General features: G+C 39.3%; 1 protein-coding gene across 1 annotated transcript in view; it reads left to right on the top strand.

The window, feature by feature from the left end:
• frmd4ba (FERM domain containing 4Ba) overlaps positions 1-25,350 on the top strand; it is a 55,482-nt gene that overhangs the window by 19,182 nt on the left and 10,950 nt on the right. Inside the window, 10 exon segments of the mRNA XM_034688144.1 lie at positions 3,279-3,344; positions 3,954-4,048; positions 4,209-4,301; positions 4,599-4,683; positions 6,507-6,563; positions 6,901-6,923; positions 13,878-13,961; positions 14,606-14,671; positions 16,022-16,079; positions 17,534-17,620. Coding sequence (XP_034544035.1) covers positions 3,279-3,344; positions 3,954-4,048; positions 4,209-4,301; positions 4,599-4,683; positions 6,507-6,563; positions 6,901-6,923; positions 13,878-13,961; positions 14,606-14,671; positions 16,022-16,079; positions 17,534-17,620 — 714 coding nt within the window.

Raw genomic sequence — 25,350 nt, 5'->3', positions numbered from 1 at the left:
TGAAAAAAACTTGGAGCAACATTCAAAATTTCCTCCTGCCATGTTTCAAGCCTTGAATGAATGAGTATAAAAAGTACTAATGCTTGTGTAGGAATATGAAACTACACTATAATACATTAAGAAATACTTCATACAATAGCAGATGAAAGTATTTTATGTTTCCTAGAAATGGTGACTCTGTAAGGATGGAAAGTTGTAGGGGTAGTTAAAGCAGGATGGTCCCAGCTCAACCTAAGTGGGTCAGGGTGGCTGGGGTCATGCGAAAACAGTGTCATTAAGGCTTTAAGTTCTTAGAGAGCTCTTGGAGAGGAGACCGAGAGAAGACTGCTTGCTGGTTTTAATCCAATTGTGGTTATCATACAGTAGATCCGGATTTTTTCATGTTGTACTTTAGTGTACCCCTGAAGGATTTATTAAAGAGAAGCATTGGGTTTGACATAGCATGCAGGGATTTGAGGGTGAATCCGGAATTCACTGGCTGAATGTGAGCTTGAAATCAGACTGTGAACTAAAGGCCTTTGTTAATTCTTCAATGTTTTGACGTCACTGCCTTGAAACAATACTGTGCTGATGGATGGGCCATTGAAAGGATTGTGCCGTGGACAGCCACAACAACTCTTGAAAGGGTTGTTGTTATTAATGCTGGATTCAAAGATGAAACACGTTTTATTTACCACCTCAATTATTTTCTCCATCAGGAAAAATAAAAAAAAGATTTAATTGAGCTTCAGTTATTTATTTTGTTTATTTTTGTCAGTAAAAAAAGATGCATGCGTCCTCTGTACCACTAATATTAGCAGCTTTAACATATCCCTCTGTGGAGCCCTCATCACACAGTAGAAATAGTGAGCATTATATCGAAAATCTGAAGTTATCATGAAAGCAAGTTGATTATAATTACTTGATTTATATGGCACCTTTAAAAACCAAATGTTTAAAAAGAGCTTTGACAAGCAAACCATAGAAGGATTCGGAAGGCATAGTAAACCATCAACATACTCAGAGGAGTGTAGGAATTCTATCAATGCAAAGACAATACAACGCAAAAGATTAACAAGAATAAATGCAAATTAAACAGAAGACATTGGTGAGACAGTAGACAAATGAGCCATTGTTGAAGAGGTTTTTTGTTTTTTTTTAAGTACATAAATAGATGAATAAATAAAATTAGATAAGTAAATAAAAGCATTAAAGGAATAAAATAAAAGCTTTTAAGAGGAAGACAACATCACATCAAAGAAAGCGGAAAATGAAAAAGGATAAATTAAGAACGAAATTAAAAATGAATCAATAAAATCATTAAATAATCAGATACAATTAAAACAATTAATTAGATGAATAAAAAGAAAAAAATTATAATAAACAAAAATAAAAAACAGTTAAAAAGATGAAGTCACATAAAAGAAAGTCTGTAAAAATGGGTCTTAAGAAGAGACTTAAAATATGTCACTGAATCTGCATGCCCTATCTCCTCTGGGAGGTTGATCCAAAGTCGAGGGGCTCTGATGGAGAAAGCGCGATCCCCTTTGGATTTAAGCCTCGACTTTGGAACGACCTAAAGTGCCTCACCTGAGGATCTAAGGCTGCAAGATGGCTCATATTGTGTTGCATTTCTGCATTGTTGCTCAGGGCAAGACCCAGGCTAGCTTTACAAGTGGTCATTAAAATCTTAAAATCTATTCTAAAACAAACAGGAAGCCAGTAGAGAGACGCCAGTGGACAGGAGTGATGTGATGTCGCCTGCTAAAACCAGTTAGAAACAGTTGATGTGAGTATAAGAGAACTTTATTAAGAAGTTCAGCTTTATCCACAGAGCTGTAAATCTCAGTGAGGTTGAGGGCATTAAATCACAAAGAGGGAAAGAAGCTCACTCAGTATAAAAGTGAAATGACAGCTCTGTTGTGGTGTGGAGAACACAGTATGGCCTTGTAGACTGCGGTTTAGTAGCATGCTAGAAAGTGTCTTGCAGCCTTTTGGCCACAGTGGACGTCAGAATGACCTGCACTTTCCACCACAAAGGCCAAGAAGTTGGATACAAAGAGTTTTTAATGAAGTCATACAAAGTAAAAGGCGTACGGGTTGCATTCTTGTTGTAGCAACGCAGCATCCAGTCTGCAGATAGACAACGTTATTGCACTGAAGATCTGCTGTTTGCACTTTGTTTAAATGTCTGTAAGCTATGTGATGATAAAGATATGAAGTTCATAGAGCAATGGAATATGATAGCATCTTTATTACAGCATGAGTCTTTTCTGACTCTGCTGCTGTGCTAAGCTTGACTACAAGATAGTCCTACTGTAACAGAAACTCATTTTATTTTAACGAAATGACACAAATGACTCCTGAATTCATCAGCAATTCATTATACCATACTTAATTCATTACAGTCAGGGTTTTATTGCTACAGCCTCCTGTACTACATTAATAAAACATATCCTACATTTTTTATAATATCAATTTCTAGCAGTTATTTGGATCAAATTTCACCAACTGTTTCATATATCATAAACATGTCAGAATTTGTACAAAGTAATTAAGAGTATTTCACAGTACCACATATAAACTTGACAATCACGGCAAGATTTTAACATGCTAAAATATGACTTTTCATTATATTTATTTATCACCACAATCATATCTACCTCGCCCCCCCACTGAAAGGCAGTTCTGCTGGCTGCTGCAGAATGGCTCTAAAACCCATTCTTCTTTAACAATAGACTTGGAATTCAATTAAACCATGCACCAGGGCTTCATTGTCTTTTGGCTTTTTTCCTTAACAGAAGAAAAAAAAGCATGGTGTGTTGATGTTTTAGAGATTTCCTATAGACTAGTAATGTTCATGCAGAGAAAGAATATACAGTATGGGTGAAAAACCTATCTGTGTGGAGATTTAATGGCAAGAAGAAACTCAGATAATACAGTATGTAAGATTCAATGTGCTTCTGCAATAATTCATGGTTGAATTATCACTGCTGCTCTTCTCCTTTTATACTTTAAACAGGTATTATTTTTTATATCCAAATGACTGGAGTGTTTTGGAACATGGCCTCCAAACAGAAACTAGCCTATAGTGCATCTTACTTATATTCAGAATAAAGACAAACATATACTGAGTCACTATTCAACACCAAAAAGATCAGCCACCATTTAACTCACAGGCTAAGATAGTGGGAGCTTTTCTTTTAGTGAAGAGACCAAAGTGGAGGGAGAGACTGTTTTTGCAGGTACTGTGTTGCCTTGTAGAAGTTGTTGAGCTCATGTTATTTTTCTTCCCACAGATGACGGAGGGTCGTCTGTGTCAGATCCACCTCCTTGATGGCAGGAAGCTGGAGCTGCTGGTTCAGGTAGTTGACTCATCCTGCTTGCTTCCTAATGCACAGATTATTCTGTACACACCCTGATTTACTCCTGACCGATTTTCTCCATGTACTGATTTAATCTTGATTTAAGAATTGGGGTTCACTCAATTTCCACTCAGTACTTTTTGTGTTATTCTTGTGAAACTGATTTAAAGCTCCTGTGAGGAACTTTCTGTTTGTGTTGACTTTGGCGCCCCCCTGTGGACTAAGCGATCTTGCTTATTTTGTCCTGTATATGTATAAATTATGTTATCTCCTCCTGCTTTCAACTAACAGTCAACTATTTCATTCATTAAGAATATTTACTGCAGAAAAAGGGTTTTTATTGACATGCTGTCAATTACCTCATTTGACACCTACCCTCTCACAGCGATTTCAGGCTTTAAAATAACAAAACAGAAATGATCAATACCTTTTCTAATAATTTTGTTTGCTTTTCTAGGTCATAATGAGGCATCACTGTTCATTTCAGTCCATTTCATGACCACTGAAAAACTCCTCACAGGAGCTTTAAGTTTTCATGGTTTTTACAGAATTTTTTGAAGAATGACTTTTGAGTTGACATTAACATTTTTTTTTTAATAAACTTTACAGCCCAAGCTGTTGTCCCTTGAGCTGTTAGATTTGGTTGCATCCCATTTCAACTTGAAGGAGAAAGAATACTTTGGATTGTCCTTCATAGATGACACGTAAGTACATTTCTTCATGTAACACTTTAGTTAATGATGAAAAAGGAGGGATTTTTTTTAACTCATTGTTTGATTTGGTATCAATACCTTGCTGAAAGAAACCTGTAAGAGAGTAAACAGAGAAAATACATTCTAATCTAATTCTTTCTTTTCTGCTCAGTGGCCAGAATAACTGGCTCAAGATGGATCGTAAAGTCCTTGATCATGATTTCTCCAAGACCTTTGGGCCTCTGGAACTCAAGTTTCTTGTGAGGTGAGTGCTCTGTCTTTGAAAATATCAAACACTACAGTGTCTCAGTGTTTCAAATATTTGACTAAATCATGTTTAAATAAGGCCTAATATATGGGAGGTCTGTGTATCAGGAGCTGCACAGCCTCCATGTCTTGTCCTCACCAGCAGGTGGCAGTGATATTTAACTACTGCTATGAATGCCAAACTATGGGCCTATTGAACATGATGGAGTCTCTAACCTTCTGAGTCACTGGAAAAATGCATTAATAAAAGTCGATATTTTTAATGAACCAGGCTTACCAGAAATGCTCTTTGCAGGTTTTATATTGAGAGGATCACCTTCTTGAAGGACAACTCAACGGTGGAGCTGTTCTTCTTGAATGCTAAATCTTCAGTGTTTAATGTAAGTTTTTGTAAGGATTTATAGAACATTTTCATCTCCTTTCTTAAGGTATACCCAGCCTGCCTACATTACTACACATGACAATTTACAATGTAATTTATTGCATCATTAGAAGATGCCAATCTAACTATCTAACTAGTCATTCTTTATATTTAGAAGTTTATGCTCAGGGGGTCTTTGGTTATATGACCAATTATTTGTTTTTGTCTCAATTTCACAAGACTTGACAATTAAGTATTTCACAGGATATTTACTGAACTCTACACTGGGTTATTTCCATGACTCCATACTCAGTGTTCTGTTATTTTGACTAGAATTTCTGTTAAACTCTAATTATATTTGATGAGTAAAAGTCTCAATCATACATCTGAAGAATTTTATGCCCACATTCTTTACATTAATGAAAGTCTTACACAGGGATTCATGTTATTATTATTATTTTTTAAAAATGCTGTTTTCAAGTGCTGTTAGTGAAAACTTAAATTTCACTAAAGTTGAAGACCCACTTCCAAGCAAGTAAAATTAAGTTATCAATTTTTTATAAAGTAGTAAAACTTAGCAATAATCTAAAGGTTCTAGTTATCATTTAGGCCCAGATACAACGGGGTAAAATTAGTCAAGCCAAGTCCAACTTTATTTATATAGCACATTTTAAAACAACCACAGTTGGACAAAGTGCTGTACAAACTTAAAAACACAGTCAATAAAAACAAATAGTAGCCCTAGTTAAAAAATAATAGATATTAAATATGTATTAGGCTATTTTCTTTGTCTTTTATATTGTGAAGCTTCATCTTACAGCTACTGTTGGTAGGAATGGTGTCAAATACGTTACTTTTTTTCTGCTGGGTTTGGAGAAAAGGTCATAATACCCATGTATTTATCTCTGTGTTTTCCAATGCCTATGTATAAAGCAACGTTATTATTCCCCTTGTTCCCGTTATGACGGACCAATCAGAGCCACTCCCCGACCCCCTGTCCTGACTGGTTGATTGGCGGCCCCACTACGCCGCCCTGATTAGCTGAGAAGCCACTACTTCCCCATGGAAAGCGCACAACGATCTTTTGTGGGTGGGGATACGGGAGCAGAGAGGGGAGGGGTTGTTGACATTCAAAATCTCTCAGAACTGATGTTTATATCACAACTACCAACAGCAGCTTTAAATCAAACGCAAAATTAATGACAAAGTTCAATATGAAAGTTTTCGGTCTGGTGATCTTAAAACTTTTCTATGAGCGATTTCATGATTAAAATAAAGACTACACATCAAGTACTTTGTAAATATCCGTGTGGGAAACAATGATAATATTGTGGGGAGTTTAAACTTTTTTGGAAGATTAAAATGTACGGACAAGTGTGGGTATCATACACACGAATTACGAGGAACACATGAAGGCACCATGTGATCAAACGCAGCAGTGCAGTTTTTTTCGCGGGGGCAGCAGATTGGTCACCATGGGAGACAGTTGAACCTGCTTATGGGCCGTACCACTATCCCGATGGGGGTTGTAGCCTAAGGAAGGACCTTCAACCGGGGTCTTTATCTATCCTAGTGTCTCTTACTGGAGAATGTATCGATAACTGAGGCACAGAGCGACAGTATTAAACGGACATCACGGGCAGATTTAACCTCTGTTGTGTCTCTGCAGTAGTGGTTCAGTCGGTAACGCTGGGACCGGGGCACGGGACGGGAGGGTTTCTCTCCCTCACTCTGAAGTCAAGTGTTGGAGTCTCTGCTTTGGAACAGGCTGCTGCCGCTGCACTTTGTGTGGACGTGTTATTTGAAAAACCGAAGCTAATTTCTGTTTTGCATTAACGACAGGAGACCATCGAGGTGGAAAGTGAAAATGTTTTCAAACTAGCCGGATTCGCATTGCAGGTAAGAAAGAGTTTGTCGCAGGCTTCCTGTAATATGTCACCCACCTTCAAATGTGAATGAAGAGGGACCGGATACACAACATTTGAAAACAGTTGTCTCTTGTCGTTAAGAGACTCACCTTTTTACAGATATTGTCCAGTGAAACCATCTCATGTTTATACACAGTTAAAAAAAAAGGCATATTTTGTGGACTAAAGCTCAATGTAGTTAAATGTGTTTACCTTGTGATATGTGCAGATAGTGCCCTAAGCTAACATTAGCATATTGGGAAACTCAGTGTTTAAATTTCTGCTTGTAATTGTTGAACTAACTTGTTTAATACTTGTTTCTTTTAAAGGAGGCCAAAGGGGATTACATCAGGTAAGAGGTTTTCAAAAGTATAACATGAAACCTTGCAATGATTTTTGTTGTATTAGATTGGCCTTACTTTTTATACTCTTTATAGTTAAGCATGCTCCTTTAACCCTCCTGTTACCCTCAAATTTACTAACATCTTTTATCCTTGGGGTCAATTGGACCCCAGCAATTTAAACCTCCAGAAACTGATTGTTACCCAGGTTTATGTGTCAGGTATACTTTATATTTCTTTTAGAGATAGACCGATATGTTTTTTTCAGGGCCGATACCGATTGTTAGAAGTCAAGGCCGATAATCGATATTTGGAGCCGATATTCATTTGCAGTGAAAGGAGAAATATTGTTGTCAAAATTTTTGAATAATAAAAACTCCAACACTTAACTTTGTTTAAATGCCTTTAAGCATATGTTTATTAAACAGCTTTTCAGATTTGTAACATGTTAGAGTTTTTTTTTTTTATCATAGACAATTAGACATCTTTGTTTTAAAATTCTAACACATAGTGCAGGGAGCTCCCAGGCTCAGCAGCATGTCTTATAAAGTTCAATGAAAACTAATAAATAGCTCCCTAAAGTTTTCTACAGTAAAATAAGTTTTCCAAAATTTCAGTATAACTGAAATGTTAATCTGTGACTTATCTTTGTTTTAAAGGGATATTTCAGGTTTTTTTTGAGTGGGGCTGTATGAGTTATTAATCACAACAAATGTGTGTAAAATGTTGATATTTCTTATGTTATAAACAGCTAAAACAGCCTGGGGTCAAATTGACCCCAAGGAACACAGATGCGTAATTTTTTTTTACATGAAATTGGAACATATCAACATTTTAATTTTACGTTTTTCCAGTTGTCCCAATTAAATTTGGAAATGTCATGATATATGAAGCCAAATTTTAATTAAGAGACTTTAGATATTGAATGGGGTCCAATTGACCCCAAGGATAATAGGAGGGGTAAGTGTATTGGTTCACACAGAGCTAATGTATCCCTTTGAATCCCACTCCAAACATTGAAGTGTTTCTCTCTGTGGTTTGTGAGGTTGTTTGATCAGTGATACCTTTTGTAGTTGGTTAATAATCAACTAAACTCACATTCCTCAGTTAATAATTACCGTGATGTGTTTAGTGACATTGAACTGAACCCCTTGTGTCAAGCCACCCTACACATAACTCAAACACTTCCTTAAATCAAAACACTTGACCTTTGTACAATGCTGTGAAGTAAGATCCACGTTTTACTGATTTAAACACAACTTCCAGCTCTCTTTTGCATGCTGTGGATACATCTCTACACAGATCCTGACAAACAGGTCTTCACACAAACATGCATAGGTTGTTCAGAACTACTGTAAGTGCTCACACATTATCATAATGTTATCTATAATCTGTGGCTTCACTTCCTCATAAGTTTATGTTTTTATGACAGAAATGGAAGTAAAGGTCTTTGGCTGTGATAGTAAACACTGCTCTGCTTGACTGAGTGAATGAACAGGTTAAGGCAGCACAACCTGTGTTTTTCTCAGTGCGTTGCCTCGTAGGGCCTCCCTGTCTATTATGAGAACTCGTAGACTTGTTCATGAATTGTTTGAATGGCAAAACAAAAATGCTCACTGCTGGACCGAGTGTCAAACCACTCCCTTTGTTCTGTTGCAGAAAAAAAGAGTCACATTCAAACTGCGTCTGCTTGTGTTTATGAAACACTAAATGACTTACAGGTAGAGCTGGACGATAATTCAATAAAGATGAGTATCGTGATATAATTTTTGTCAATATTAATATAACAAATGTTCAATACAAATTTGATTAAACCTGTAATTACACCCCCCAACCACTGGAAAGGGAGGGGCTTAATGTGTCTTAGTTGCCTCCCAACATTATACAGTAGAAGAAGACTGCATTGAACAGCCAATCATGTCGCAGGGTGAGAGGAAGGCGGGCTTAAAGACGCTTGGAGCGGAATGTAAACACAGCTGAAACAAGCGACAGCGACACGAGAGAAAACTCCAACCTACCAGCTCAAAGCAGAGTCGTTCGTCTAACATTGTTCTGACTCTATCTTAAATATTAACTTAATTAAATACACTTTCAGGCTGTGGGTAAATAAATCTGATTAATGCAAATAAGCTCAACCTGAGAAAAATATGAATCTACAAACTAATACTTCACAAAAATCTCATCTTACACAAAAGACCTACGAGCTAACAAACTGTCTGGTTTCTTCAACTTTCACACAGGAGCATTAATCTGCCTTTAAATTTAAATGAAATAATGATTAGATTTTTATCGTGATAATTGTCGATATTGACTTGTATGAAAAAAAGATATCATCACAACATCTTTTTCAATATCGCCCAGCTCTACTTACAGGCACCATTGACCTGGTAAAAGTAAATTATTATTCATTCCAGCTTTAGTGCTGACTTGTTTCATTATTGTTTCACTTTAATACCCTGGAGTGTGAGAGTGCAGGCTGAAGAGGGTTTATGTGGGTGTGGGGATGGGCTGTACTTTGTCCTGACTCTGAAAAGCACAATAAAAGACAACCTGCCAACAAGTATGATACAATCAGCCAGGGTTTGGGTGTTAGAGCTGTACTGAGCTCTTGTATTTCCACTGACACTGAACATTTAGTTACAGTACAGATTCTATGTTTAGAGAAATTATTTGTTATCCTTAAACTTTATTTCTATTCAGCCCCCCTCTGCTTTCATGTTGCTGTATTTTTAATTATTGCGTGCAGTGCAGTAAGTTCTTTGAAAAAACAACTTAAATTCTGCATAAACCGCATGATAGAAATGTGTCCTCCATGAACTGTTTGAACAAAGCACCCTGGAGCAGTGAGATTAGCTATGGATGAGTTAGGGAGTACTCCTTCCACTACAGGCAGTTGCCTTAAGAAGGATGAGCCTGACAGTCTGTCCAATGGTAGACAAGTTGGCGTCAGGAGGACTCACTGTAGTCACGGTATTATGGAGCTGTTGGCCAACTCCTGCTGTGCATTGAATTAATGCACAATCATTAAGTTTTAGATTCTGCTTGTATAGGAAGTCCCTTTCTATGTCAGTGATTGCATCTTATGCATTGCATTGCTCTCTGAATACTCATTCAAACAACGTTGCTATTGCTCACCAGCTACAGGAATAATGAAAGCTCAGTGCAGTGATGTGAAACTCTCCGCGGGGGGTTGATGAAAGGGATTGCGGAAAACATGGGAAATAATGAAATTAATGTCCTGAATCATACCCATCTGCTTCAATTTCATAATGGTTATGAAACTAAAGAAGTGAGCTACAGACGTCTGAATACCACTATGTGTATGGTATAAGTATACATAAGTTGCTAGCACATTGTAGCTTCCCCTCTCTCCTGAACCCGCTCTACACTTGGACAGCAGCAGTCACCATTTCTATTTGCAGGTGTAGCCTGTAGTTAGTGGTTCTTTCACGGCAACAGGCTCTCTCATTGTACTCCCTTTACAGTAACCACGTTGCAGCCCAGTGGAATAGCTGACATATGGGTATTATCTCTTCCCCACTAAGGTAGGCTGTACTGGGCTGGGCTGTACCGGGTGTAGGAATTGCCCCCACGCCGCAGGCTGTGGGGAGATAACAGACACAGTAATGAATTCCAGATTGCTGACAAAGCAGCGCTGCTGCATAGTAGATCACCCAGACAACACCAAGTCCCTGCTCCCAATAAAGTGTATACTATGAAACATGCAGCAAAGTGCCGTGGCAGCAGAACCCAGTCAACCTTAGAGAGGGAGCTACAGCGTGGAGTGATTCAAGCACCTCTACCTTTGCAGCCACTCAACCTTGTTTTTTAGCTGTTTCACATTACTGGGTCATTATGCTCCTGTCCTTTCATGTCAGCATCTGTTGTATTTCAGTATGTTTTTAAACCAGAAGACTTTAACAGATGTTCAGGAAAGCAACTTAAGGTCAAACAGCTATTTGCCCTAAACAATCAGATACTATGTTGTATGTTGACGTCTCTGGTTTATCTTGTTGTGAGGATTTTTTAATGTTTAGCCTGAGATACACAGCTGAGTTTTGTGTCAGATGCCACAGACTGTTTTGAAACAGCACTCTGGCTTGTACTTCTCAGCACAAGGAGAGGCTGCCAAGTGCTTGTGAATGGCTTTTGTTCAAGTCTCTAGTGGACTGACCGACCAAGCCAAAGCTCTGTGTGTCCAGCAAGTAACAGCAGAGCAATGCCTCCTACATGATGCCGGGGTGGCTCATGTTTCACTCTTACAGACCTTGACAGTTTTCAAACACCACAACTTGGATGAATACATAACATTAGTACGCTTTCTTTAACTGCTGTATGTAAAGGAAACAAACTCTACCTTTTTATTTGTAAAGCAGCATGAAACGGTTTTTAAAATTAGAAAAATGATTATATGGCCTTTTCAAACACTTCACTGGATTTTCTGTGATAGTTACAGCTAGGGCTGGGCGATAATTCAATAACGATAATTATCGTGATATCATTCTTCTCAATATAAATATAACAAATGTTCAATAAAAATTTGATATATTCATGCCTGTAATGACACCCCCCAACAACTGGAAAGGGAGGGGGCACTAATGTGCCTTAAACACTAGTTGCCACCAAATATTAACAGTAGAAAAAGACAGCATTGAACAGCCAATCATGTCGCACGGTGAGAGGTAGGCGGGCTTAAAGAAGCTTGGAGCGGAATGTAAACACAGCTGAAACGAGCGACAGTTACACGGAGGAAAATCCAAACCTACCAGCTCAACGCAGAGTCGTTAGTCTGACATTGTTCTGACCCTACGTTAACTATTAACTTAATAAACTTAATACACAATACTTACAGGATGTGGGTAAAGGAAGAGCACAAAGACAACTTCTGCTGTGCATTTCTAACACGTTTAATGTCCAACGTGGCTGTAGTACAACTGAACACTGAATAACCGTGATGCATTCACTGCACTACAAACTCAAACTTCACAAAAATCTGATCTTACCCAAAAGACCTGCTTCCAGTTAGCATTGTCACAAATGAGGCAATGCAGGAGCTTATCAGAGAACTAAATCCAAATACAAGCTAACAAACCATCTGGTTTCTTCAGCTTTTACTGGAGAGAAAATCTGCCTTTTAGATTTAAATGAAATAATGATTTCATATTTATTGTGATAATTATCGATATCGACTTATATGAAAAATGTTATGGTGATAACACCTTTGCAATATTGCCCAGCTCTACTTGCAGCCTTAAATGTGTGATCTCATGGTAGCCTTTTGCAAAAGATACAATGCAAGTTGCAGATGTGTTTTTGTTTTTGTAATACATGGCACATCAGCTGTGAGTGACAGGGACAGACGCTCCAATAAAAGCCATCTGTTGGCTCAGCAAGCTCATTGTCTGTTGACATCCCTTTTAGTTGATTTCTGCGTCAAGATGCCAGTTAAAATGTGCAAAAGTTAAATGGACACGAAGTTAATGGACACCAGATTCTAACTTGGCACAGCACATGCCCTTTGTTGCGATCCATTTGTGCAAATTATATGATAGATTATTAAACATGTGCTGGTGTACTCCTTTTTCCAGTGTTTCCCTGTTGTAAAAGCACCGGTCGTAAACAGAGATCACTATCTCACTGTTGAAACACTCTTTGAGATTGTGCTGACTCAGTTTTAACAGAACATCTGGTAAGCATGGAACACATTAGAACCACACAGCTGTCTGCTTCACAGCAACACAAAGTAGGTCTCCAGCATGTTGCATTCCAAAGACACAGTCAAACAAAGTCCTCTGATGTTTACACAGCAATGCAAATCAGTATGTTCAACATCATAAAGGGAGTTTGGTGGCATACATGTCAAATCTGCAACAAAATTGTTGAAATTGGCCATAGTTGCAAGGTTTTAAGAAAAACTGCAGGGATTGGTTGACTCTGTGTGAATTTGCTGAATCGCAACATTGCAACTTCCTGGACTGCTGAAGGCTCTGCATGTGCTTTTAGACTCATGCCTTGCCAGACCTTTGTAATTAAGTCTGGCAAGACATGAGTGTAGCTCAAGTCTAGTCTTGCAAAGCGATATAACTCTTATACTGTAGATGAAATAGATTAAATCAATATCCAGAAACTGCAGCTCTTCTAAAGGTTAGCACACACAAACTTCTGATGCTGTTCTTCAGTACAGAAATTTAAACCACAATGTGAAAACGTAAAGGTTTTCTCAACACGTGTCTGGACTCAGTGCCAGTTATTGTGTACTCTACTTAGAGCTTAAGCTGTTCAGGAGCACTCACTCAGTCATAACAGAATCATATAGTAGGCAACATTTAAAGATTCCCATGTGCCTTGGAGTACAATCTGTTTTTTACCAAACATCAATGTAAATATAGTGCTGTGATGTGTCCCTCCCAAGCGGCAACCTCCGGTCTCAAAATGTGAAGACCATGTGGAAGTGTTAAAACTGCAGTTCATCGAGCGTCCGCTTGAGGCTGGCTGCAGAAACACGGGAAACCACATACACATCCATTCAGAAAAGACGATCTTTACAGCAGAAATAAACATGTTTACAGCCTGGTTCAAAAAACAACCTAGGTCTGCGCGACGGTTCAGAAGATATTAAGATTACGAGTTTGCCCATTTAAGGACATGACTGACTTGATTGACAGGCGGGAACACTGTAGCTGTTGGCTAGGAGGCTCAAAGCCCGCCTCTTTACCTCACACTAGCTCGACAGCAGTTAGGATTAGTTCAACATTTCCAATATGGCTCCCGCCAAAGATTGGCTTCAAAACAGCGCTTCAGGAACAGATGGGTGACAACACAGAGACTACGTCCATTATTTATACAGTCTATGGTCCCTCCCAGCTAAAAAGCACATACGGTGTGCTAGAAGGTGTGCTAGAGAGTACTTTTTTTGTGAAAATGTATTTTTTCTGTTCTTAAGTTTGCTTTTGATTTTTTCTCAGTGCGGAGACTGCAAGATCAGACCTTAAACTGCTCCCAGTTTTGCCCACCAGAGTTTTAAGGGAGCATCCGTCTCTAAATTACTGGTAAGTCGTCTCAAACATTCCTAAAAATTAATGAAAGTTTAGGTATAATCACACAAAGCCCTATAGATATTGTTGTTCCAACGGTACAACAGATCGTCCTCTGCAGCAAACACTAAACTTTGTACTTGGTAGACAGTCTTGCCTTGGATTAGGGGACTAATAAATGCCAAGATAGTATTAATCAAGTTTGCCCATCAGACCTGAGAAAGCAGAGTGAGGAGCTGACAGCCACTGGATGGTGTCAATCCATCCTGCTGTTTTACCTCCTCCCTCTTCTTCTTGCTACATGGTCCATTAAGAACGCTGCAGCCTCTGAAGTTGATACATCAGTCTAATATCAAAACACAAATAATTGTCTTGGGTTTCTGGGTGAGCTCAGCCTACTCTGCCTCACTCTAACTTTTTCTGTCCATTCAGCTGTGTTGCCTTCTCACTATGCTATTAAAGGGATGATTACAGTGGGAAGTAAATGGGATTCATTTAATGCATTTGCTGGGGAGTTAGATAAGAGCCATCAGTACACCAGATTGCATTTTCTGCATGAGCAGACTGAATGTGTATCAAAGTAAAGGGCCCTCTCATAATCCTCCTGCGGCTGGAATGTGTAACACTTGATGTAATATTCATTAAACGTTCATTTACAGTGAGGACAAAGTGATTGACCATTACAAGCAACTGAAGGGGCTGACCAGAGGAAAGGCCATTGTGCAGTAAGTGGAAAAACAGCTGTTGTACTTTGTTGTTCAAACTGGGTTGAGCCAGTCAGCTTTTGTGTTTCTTGTGCACGATTGTCTTTGATGCTTCAATTTTCTATATCAGGGGTTCCCAAAGTGGGGGTTGCGACATGACTTCTGGAATGTTTTTTAATTAATCTTAAACTGCATATTTTACCCATCATTGGAAAATATATTGACAAAAATAGTAGTTACATTTGAAAATTAACTTTTTTTCTTTAGTTTTCTGACTTTTTTTGTTGCCAGATGACTCATGAGGTTAGGCTTGGTTAATAGTTAAAGGTACAGTGTGTAGTAATCAGCAGCATTTAGCAGAACAGACGTGGCAGAAAAGGAATACAATATTCATGAGTATGTTTAAATTATAGTTTATCACCTGAATGAAACAGTTGTTTTATTTCTTGCTAACTCTAAATGAGCCTAGGGTCCCCTTCAATGGAGGCTGCCATCTTGCACCGGCACACTTCTACCGTAGTATGGACAAACTAGAAACGAACAAAATTCCTCAGTTGGAAGACAAAAAAGAAGAGATTCACTAAATAATTTGTATTCATAGAGGCTTCTGAAGTTAAAAAGTTATAGAAATAGAAGGGATAGTTTTTATGCATCACAGAAGCTTCTTGTCCTCAAAGGCCATCGTGGCTTCACTGACATTAGGAGTGAGCAAGGGAGCTTTCAATCCAGAATCAGACTGCTAAATGTTCCCATTTGTACACACTGTACCTTTAACAAAAGCATCAGTCACAGCAGGTCCACTCACAACAGCACAGGAAACGGCAACAAGCATGCACGCTCATTTTCTGCAGACAAGTTAAATAAAGTATAAAGAAACATTTAATCACTTTGAAGGACAGTTGGGGTCGCGGGTCTTTGGCACCCATATTTGGGGGTCACGGTCTGAAAAGTTTGGGAACCCCTTCCCTACATTATGTGCCCCTTTATATAGTCTGTACTGTTGTACCTTTTGTTCAGAGAGATGGCTGTCACATACCAGTGTGTGCCATTAATTAGAGGAGGGTTTCTGAAAGTAGGCAGCCAGTGAGCCTTTTGAGAGTATCAGTCCTCAACTGAGTTATTCCCGGCACTGTAACTCAGGGCAACCCTGATTCACGCTTGAATGATTTGTACCCTTGAACTGATTAATTGACTGTCCCTCTCTCTATCTATGGCCCTGAAAAAAAATCAATGAGTGTGCTACTGCAAATGACTGGCTTCTCAATGACTGTGGCTCAAATTCCACTCTATCTGTTGTACAAAGGCCAACAATCAACAGTGATCAAGTGACAGTGTCGGAATTCCTGTTAACCTGTTTATCTTTCTCTGAAGATATCTGGCCCTGGTGGAATCCTTGCCCACATATGGAGTCCATTATTACCAAGTGAAGGTAAACATGTTGTTGTGTGTCATTCTGAAACTTAACCTTTGAACCAAGCCTCTTTCTACATGTTATCTTCATATCTCCCTCTGCATGCAACCCTACACATCAAACCAACATTAACTCCCGTAACATTGCTTGACACTTAAATCATGAGGTCTTCCGGTTGAAATCTGAGCTGTAGCTACCACACTGAGTCCATTACAGTAGGAAGGGATAATGTATGGTTAGCAGGTAGTTGGTAGCTGCTTACACTGCTCAATAATGGATGCAAACCCATTTTTAAAACCTTAATTTTTCTTTCTGTAACTACAAACTACTTAACTAAGTGTAGCTAAATTTACTTTCTTTCTTTCTCGATCTTATATTTTAAAATATTTTATGTTTTCATGCTTATTTTTGTTTAATGTCATATTTTAAATTGGGTATTTGTAAGGTATGGCGTTATGGAATGAACCTGATATTGGATCTACAATTAAGTGTCGGGCATACGGGCACCCTGTGGGGGTGTCAAGAGGTCTGAGCCAGCTTCGGGCTGCGACTTGACACAGAAAAGATTCAATGTGTGAGTCTTAATCCTTGAGAAGAAGTTCTGAGATGAATCGAATAATTAAAGGTTCATTTGAGTTGAGACAAAACCAGTTGTGATTCTGTGTCCGGCGGGACAGTAAGACTCTGCAAGTTACGGACTTCAGAGCAGTGAACGGGGCTGATTATTTATAATAATCCCTCCTAATTTAAATAAATAACAAGACCCAGGACTATTTACTTTGTCCGTTAAGTTACATAAGTACAGAGAGAGAAAGAGTAGATCAAACATAACTGGCCGCATATAAAATGTTAATGTTTGAATTGTTTGCTGTATATTTTTGTTGATTGTCACTGTTCTGGTTTTTGTTTTGTTTTTAACTCTGTAAAGCACTTTGAATTGCTCTATGTATGAATGGTGCTCTATAAATAAACTTGCCTTGCCTTGCCTTGCCTATTTATGGGAAATAGAATCCCGACAGGGTGAGGCAAGAACCTGACACAAAGCCTTGTTAGCGAAGCCATGTTAGTGAAAGTTAATAACCGTTGTCAAGGGGTTCTGACCAATCAGAATCAAGCATCTTACACAGCTGGAAGATCAGTAAGAGAGCCGGGTAATAAACTCATGTAAAGACTTCAGGAAAAATCCAGGAAACCACTGCAGCATGTTTAGTCTAGCATGGTTACCCCTAATAATGAATTCCTGTAACTTTCCTTGCTTTAACTGCATCCATTAACTTTACTGTCAGTTTAATGAAGGTTTCTGACCAGATCAAAGGCCTTTAATGTATTTGATCTCCATGTGTTTATGCTGCTGTGAGCCTTATAGTGGTAATTTATTTGGCAATGGGCCTATTTAGTTTTTTCTTTACTTTTTTTTTTTTGTCATTAAAACTACCTCTAACAAGTGGTGTTGTGTTTGTTCTTTCATCCAGGACAAGCAAGGACTACCGTGGTGGCTTGGAGTCAGCTACAAAGGCATTGGGCAATATGATTTACAGGATAAACTGAAACCAAGAAAAGTAAGTGTACCTCTTATCACACCACAGGTATATTTAGTAAACCTCTCATTAGTTTCCTTATTGTTGTTTTGTTCCTTTTTTGTGTGTGTGAAAGAAAAAATCTGATTTCTTTACTTTTGTAAAAAAAAATCTTCTAGCATTTCGTTTCAAACACTGCTCTCTTCACCTTGCCCTTACTCAGCCGGTTAATGATCCATCCACACTGTAAATAGGTGAATAAAGACCATGATTCCCATGCCAGCCAGGAGAAAGAGGAAGACAGATAGGAAGCCTGTAGTCAAGGCTGTAGGTGTAAAAACAAATCAAATACGAAACCAGCAGAGGTTGAGTGAATAGTCATCACAGTTGCAAAACAATGTGTAGCATTGGCTCTTTTCATTGTTCAAATTACTATCTTTGGGGTAATGAGCCTTGGAAGGGAATTTTAAAAAATCTAGCATACATGGTTTCTCTGTCACTTTCAACTGATAGAGAAGAACACAGCGCACACATATTGGCCCCTCATTTATCAATCTGGTTTAGAAACCAGCACAGATTTAGGTGCAGAAAGCTGCTAATAACACAGTTCAAGTGTGATCAATAAAACATGCATATCTGGGCCAGTCACAGGGGATACATGATCAGGCTATGATGAATGTAGCGGCTGAACACAATCCTCATTTACATATCACGCCCCTGGATATTTACGGTTCAGCTAGCCTCAAACACAGAATTTACGACAAGGAGGGACACACTACTGTCAAAAAGAGAAACTTCTCTGAGCTGGGTATCAACACCATAACAACAGAGTTAGAGAGAAATAACATAGTGTTGTTGGCAGCCTGAAAAGTGGCATTAACGGAAGCCAGTAAAACCATGTCTGGAATGAGGTCACTGCAGCAGTCATCAGCGTGGGTGTGTGAAACTGAACTCCAGCTGAGGTTTGAATATTTAATTTATACATCTCTCTTTTAGACCTTCATTTATTCATCCGTGGTATGTAACTTTTATAGGCCTTAATATAATCACTTCTTTACACTCAGGTAAAAACAAAGTGGTCAGGTCTTAAGATTGCCACCAAAAAACATGTTTTGACTCCCAAAAGAAACTGCACTTAGTTTAGAGGAGGCCAGCTGGACCCCAGCCTGCACTTATCACAGACTGAGGAGCGAGGGGCAACACTTACCTGGTCTGCGTTAATTTCAGGCATAAGTGGCAGAGGGGACACATAGGAACCCGCGAGACCTCAGTCTATTAACTATAAATCCAGCATAGGGATCCAACAATTTCAGATTTTGATGGTATGATTATAATCTTAGAGAAATTAGCAGTTCCACAATTATCATGATTATGATTTGTTCATTCATTTCAGAAGGTTCCTCATGTTTAAAATTACAAACAATCTCTAGAAATGTTATTCTGCTATTTATTTCTGCCTCTTGAAACAGAAGTAACACAGTAATTGAATAAACAATACAAAATAATAAAGATTAAAAAAAGTGTTCCCCTTTTGAGTAGGAAACATGATATTAAGAATATCTAGTTGAATTTTTTATTTTTAACCTAAACTGGTGCTGTCCTTTGAATCATAACTAATACTTAAACAGTGAGAATGAATCACAATGGAAATTAAAATACACAAAATCTGTCTCTTTTGAATTCAATATCAGTGACATGAACTATGTACTTCCCCTTCAAACTTAACAAATGACAATATGTTTGTTTACACTGCAGTGAAAGCCGAGTGTTCACTGCTATGCCACTGATTGTTAGTGACACATTTGTATTTAATTGTCTTACAACTCGATGTTTGAAACTTGCAACTACTATAATATCACTCAGCTATGTGGATTACCTTTTGTAGCATGTAGCATGGGTAATGAAACCACAGACTCTCTATCAAGTTTGATGAGTTTGACACTTCAGCCGCAACTTTTTTCCATCATATTTTGGAGCGGGTGATCCGTCATCCTAAACAGCTACCTTGATGTGCCTGAAATGCCTCCACACTGCCAACGCACTGTTTTAGTGGATACAGAGTTTCACAGCATGGTTCCCTCTGTCACAGTAAAGCTCACGTAGAGCAGCCTTGATGTCTCTTTAGTATGGGGAAGCTGCTTGGCTCATTTTATGCTGGCTGTGCAGTCTGGGAGAGTTCTGCTTTCAAAACAGCAGAGGAGACAGAATATATTTGCAGAACTAGGTCTCTTTATTCACACATCACACACTTCAAGCACCTCCTCGACAATCACACACATTGCATACTCATCAGGCCTTCCTCTTGAAGGACAGACCAGTAACACAGTGCTATTGCTAAGACACAACACTCAACCAGCGTTCTACATTTTAAAAAATCATTAGTTTTACCGCTGAGTAGGGCTTGGCGATAATTCGACAGCGATAATTATTGTGATATAATTTTTCTCAATAGAAACATAACAAATGTAACATAAAAATTCAATATAAATAAACCTGTAATTACACCCCCCAACCACTGGAAAGGGAGGGGGCGCTAATGAGCATTGAAACGCCAGTTGCCACTCAACATTAGAAAGAAAAAGAAGACAGCATTGAACAGCAAATCATGTCAGGAGCTAAAATCTGCATTTAAGTTTAAATTAAATAATGATTTGATATTTATCGTGATAAGTATTGATATCAACTGATTTGAAATATTTTATCGTGATGACATCATTTTTAATATCGCCAAGCTCTACCGCTGAGTAATTATGGTTCTAACAAGCAAGGGTTATGACACAACGCTCTCAACTGGGCATTTCTCCTCACCTCCTTTCATCCATGGAGGGAACCTGTTGACATAGCATGGGTGTACTTCTCCGCCAAGGCACTAACAAGCACAGCCGCATTGTTTCTCTACCCAATCCTGTTGGAGGTGTAATTAAGGTTCTCTGTGGAAAGCAGCAGGTGTCCGAAACTACAGTTTGCCCTTAACCAGTCAGGTGGGTGGGTGCTTGTTTTGAGTTGTAGGACAGTAATGAGGGAGTTTGGGGTGTTGGTGGCTAGACGTGTCCTTTTTACCCTCTCCAACTACTCCGAATAAGACGGAGACAGGGTGTCATTTTCTGTGAACTGCCTTTTTTTAATGCTCTTACTGATTCTCAGGAGAGTATCGCTTCTGTTCCTTTTTTCCTGAAGAGAGACGCTGTATCTAATAATCAATGTGCCTTCTTTAGTTAAAAGACGCTGCTGTGTATTCAACCAATCCTTTCCCTCTTTGCATTTCATGGCATGGCAAGTGAAGGAGCAGAGGAACTTCAAAAGTTTCACTCTGTTCTTCTTTCAGTCGCTGATTTTCACCATCCACTTTTCCTTGAGCTGTAAACTTGGAACACACCGTTTTCGTGCATTCTGGGGTCCTACAGCTGGCAAAGTGCCGATATGCAAACTGCTCCATAAATGAAAGTGAAAGTTAAAAATTGCACTCAAAGCATTGGACCACCAAAATGCTCCCATACGTGTGGCTTAAAAGATGCAGGAGGTTTTTCAAGTTCCTCTGCTCCTTCACTTGCCATGACTACCGCTGCGCTTGACGAGTGATTGTGGATTGAACATGCGGTCTTCACGTGAACACGCGCAACTTCTTTTTTTTCATCAACTGATCCGCGGATCCGTTGCACCACTAGCAGTAATTGATTCTTGGTGAACTCGCCAACTTAGCTTGCTGCCCTAAACCCAAATGTCAGAATCAGTTGCACCAGGCATTTAACAGACTTTACCCTGTGAGTTGTGAATGTGCTTGAAGGACTTTGTGTGCCTGAATTTCTCATTCTGTATAGGAAAGATGAGATGCACCTCTGGACTAATGAATCGCAAGTTTACTGCATCCTTTGAGATATTAATGCGCCACAGATGCAGGTATCTTGCCTAGCATTATTACTGGTATAACTCATGGAGGTTTAACGGTGGGGCAAAGTCGTTTAGGGGCTCATCTGCTACCAGAGGTAATAACAGAGTCGTAAAGGGTGAAACGTGGGTAATGTACAGCGTGGGAGCAGATAGGGCTGAACAGTGCAGTGTGTTTGTGTTTGTGTGTCTGAGCATGTGTGTATTTACTAGGGATGGGCGTTTCAAGCCAAAATACTATTCGATTATCATTGGCATCTATTCGCATCTATTTGAATAATCCGCCCCCCACACACACACACACACACACACACACACACACACACACACACACACACACACACACACACACACACACACACACACACACACACACACACACACACACACACACACCTGTCCCGTTCACAGCCTGTTTGTGTGGCAGTCACGAGGTGCTGCTAGTAGCGGGCACTGACAGCGTCTGTCTCGATCTTTACGTCAGTGTTTCTGTGACGCGGCGTGGCGTGTGTGTTTACATGTTACAGCCATGCTCAGTCTCTGGAAATACGTGTGTAGTAGTGGGAGATTCAGAAACAGAGCAAATCGCCGCGACTGTGGCTAATGTTATCTTCTTCCTTTGCTATTTAATGCAGTTAGCATTCTTCTTCTTCTGTTTGATAATGCGTTTAGCAAACAGTTTTAAGACGCTCTATAGCCACCGTCTGGCGGGAATACCGTATTACAACCAGGCACCGGTAAAAACAATGAAAATTGTACTTTTAAAATGAGAAAATATTCAAAGTAAGTATTCGTTTTTTTTAAGTCAACGAATATTTGAAAATTATTGCCCATCCCTAGTATTTACAGTCATGCCTGTCATGCCTCTGTAATGCCCAAATACAATATGAAATCCCAAACTGGGACACCAAATATTACACTGTTGCAGGGTTCAATGTATAAGTACAAAGCTGTTGCAGAATTGCTACGTGTAAAGGGCTAACACAAGTTGTTTATGTTAGTGTGCAACCTTACTGCTGAGTAAGTCCGAGTGTCGAAACTATAGTCCCCATCTCTGCTCTCCTCTTCCATCAAAATATCTGCAGATGGTGTGGGTGACGCAACCCAAAAGAGAAAACAAATATGGAGAGCAAAATGCAGAAACTTGTATAGCTGCAAAACAAAAAACTCACTGGGAAACTGAACAACACCAACGCAAACAAGTTAATATATTTACATGGAAACTGAGAGGTCTGTAACTGAAACCATCATTGTTTAACAACATAATCACAGACATAATCAGAGAGAGTTCTCCCACTTTCACACAGAGCTGACTGTCTAATTGGCATAAAACCTAAGAGCAGTTAGCACCTGTAGAGCAGGGGACAGCGATGTGTCTGAACCTTACCACTGCTGAGGCAAGAGCACAATAGTGAATTAAACATGGCTCCCTTGGGGCGTTGGTTTCACCCCCTACCCCCCCAAAGCATATCTCAAAAACAACAAACCAAGGAATCCCTTGCCAAAGTGATCTCTCTCTTATGTGACTTTTTGCCACAAGTCACATGTAAGGTTACAGCCATGTGTAAGTCCAGCTGGTGCACCTGGCTCTTGGAGACTTTTGTCTGTTGTCCTCACTCTGTATCTCATGGGCTCTCTCTAGGGCTGAACGATTCATTGAATTTAAACTGACAAAACAATGTAATAGAATGCAATTTTCAAATCGCAAAGGCTGGGATAAAGAAAAAAAAATGTACACAGACGCAACCTTACGTGACATGCATGCACTAGGTGGCCGTAATGCACCTTTCAGCTGGTTTGCCTACGGCCAAAAATCTCCGAAGAACGAGACACGTGCGAGCGGGGGATTAAGAAAAGAACTTCAGCCACGCTAAGTTTTGATTTGTTGTTTTGTTTTTGACCTCCTTTAAAAATGACCTCAGCAGAAGAACCGATCATATTGAGGCATACAAAATAATCAACACGCTGAATATCAACATATGGAGCAGGCTTATAAATAATCTCCGCAGAATCATATTTTAGACTCACAGTGTCCAGAGAAAAAATAGCATGTTTACATGGTCAGGTGTCAGCCAGGAGCGCAACCGGGTCATAATCAGTCTGTTAGCGGAGGGGAAAAAAAAGACCTGTCACTCAGCCGCAGCCCCCAGCTGAGCGTCTCCGCTGTGCGCAATACCTTCAGCTGATTCACATCAAAACATACTTTAAACTTAAAACACTTGTTTGGCAGAATTTTGTGAAGTAGTTGTGGTGAACGCTTACAAGACTGCAAGTCAAAGTATTTAGTAAGTTTACAACTGTAATTGAAGTAGATGAATAAACCGTCTTTCATATTAATTCATGCTTCATTTGCCTTTATCTTAACATAAGCCTAGCCTATGAGAACCCTAACCCAGTTTGTGTATAATAAATCTGATATTGTTTATTATAATACTGATTGATTTATTGCTTGTGTTTGTTGAAAAATACATGAACAGGACCTTGAAAAAATAATCTCATTTTAAATCGCAATCGCAATATTAAGGAAAATAATCGCAATTAGATTATTTTCCAAAATGGTTCAGCCCTAGCTCTCTCGAAGCTGGTAGTGGGCTACTCTGTCAGATCACATGCTATTCCACATAAATGATGAGCCGACAGAACCAAAACAAACCCTCGATTTATTATGGGTGGCAAACCTGTCACCAGTTCCTCCTTTCTTCAGTTATATTTGCTCCAACATGGGGCGCCGTTGGCCTAGCGGTCTAAGCGTGCACCCCTTATACGGAGGCTATAGCCCTCGTCGCAGAGGTCGCGGGTTTGATTCCAGCCTGGACCATGTGCTGCATGTCCTCCCCCGCTCTCTACTCCCCATATTTCCTGTCTCTCTTCAGCCGCCCTATCGATTAAAGGCAAAAATGCTCCAAAATATATTTTTAAAAATAAAAAAAATTGCTCCAACTTGAATCCAAACAGATGGTTGCATCACATCACGTTTCACTTTTATAAGATGTGTTATTGTGTTGAAACATACAGCCAGACAGAACTTGCATGTGACGTGTTGTGCAATGGGTGAGGCAAATCTTTTTCTGTACAGGCGCGCCACTCAGTGCTTTGACACATTTTCATTGGTTTATAATTTTGCAGACTTCTGGCCCTGGGGGTCCTTGGGTTGTTTGGGTGTGTGCTGGATCTGAACAGCCTGATCTCGTCTGAAACCACAAGCATTTCCAGATTATTTCCACCTACTATTAATGACACTTTGCAAAAAAAGAGTCAAACAAACACATGAAGTATTAGAAATACTGTTATAAGTCGAACACTGATGAACTGCTGGCATGGTTCACAGCTTTAAGAAGTTGTTGTGTTCATTTAAGGATTGTGATGATGAGTCAAACCGCTATGGGAACTGAGTCAATGGTTTCTTCAAGTGTTTCCTCTTTGAGACGTCTACTCACAGTCCTGTAATGAAGAGATTGAGGAGTGTCGCGTCCTGGAAATATTTCGGGAGTGGCTAGTGAAGTAGTCACAGAAGTGTCCTCCTTTAAGTCTATGTGCTGTCACAAAGGTATGGAGTCTCTCTAATGGAGTGAACGATCCTGTGGGAGTGTGGGTTTCGTGCCAAGATCTTTGTTACCTGTTATAATGTAAAAGCTGATAAAGATAGCGGCAAGGAAGCGTTGTTGAGTGTGTGTTCTCTTTTCAATGGAGTGAGCTATTTGGACGTGTGCCCAGCTGGTTTCCACTGTTTAGAAAACACCACTGTCTTCATGTCACTGGAAGTCTCACTTAGGTATGGATACAGACTGCAAAAAGAAAAGCAAAATGACAGTAAGGCTCAGGAGGAAATAATTCACACTGTATGTTCTGTATTTAGAATCCAAAAACACCTCATTACACAAATTCAA

The sequence above is a fragment of the Notolabrus celidotus genome, chromosome 1 (assembly GCF_009762535.1).
Source record: "Notolabrus celidotus isolate fNotCel1 chromosome 1, fNotCel1.pri, whole genome shotgun sequence".
NCBI classification, from domain to species: Eukaryota; Metazoa; Chordata; class Actinopteri; order Labriformes; family Labridae; genus Notolabrus; species Notolabrus celidotus.
The sequence above is the reverse complement of the archived record's forward strand: the minus strand, read 5'-3'. Positions and strand labels throughout refer to the sequence as shown.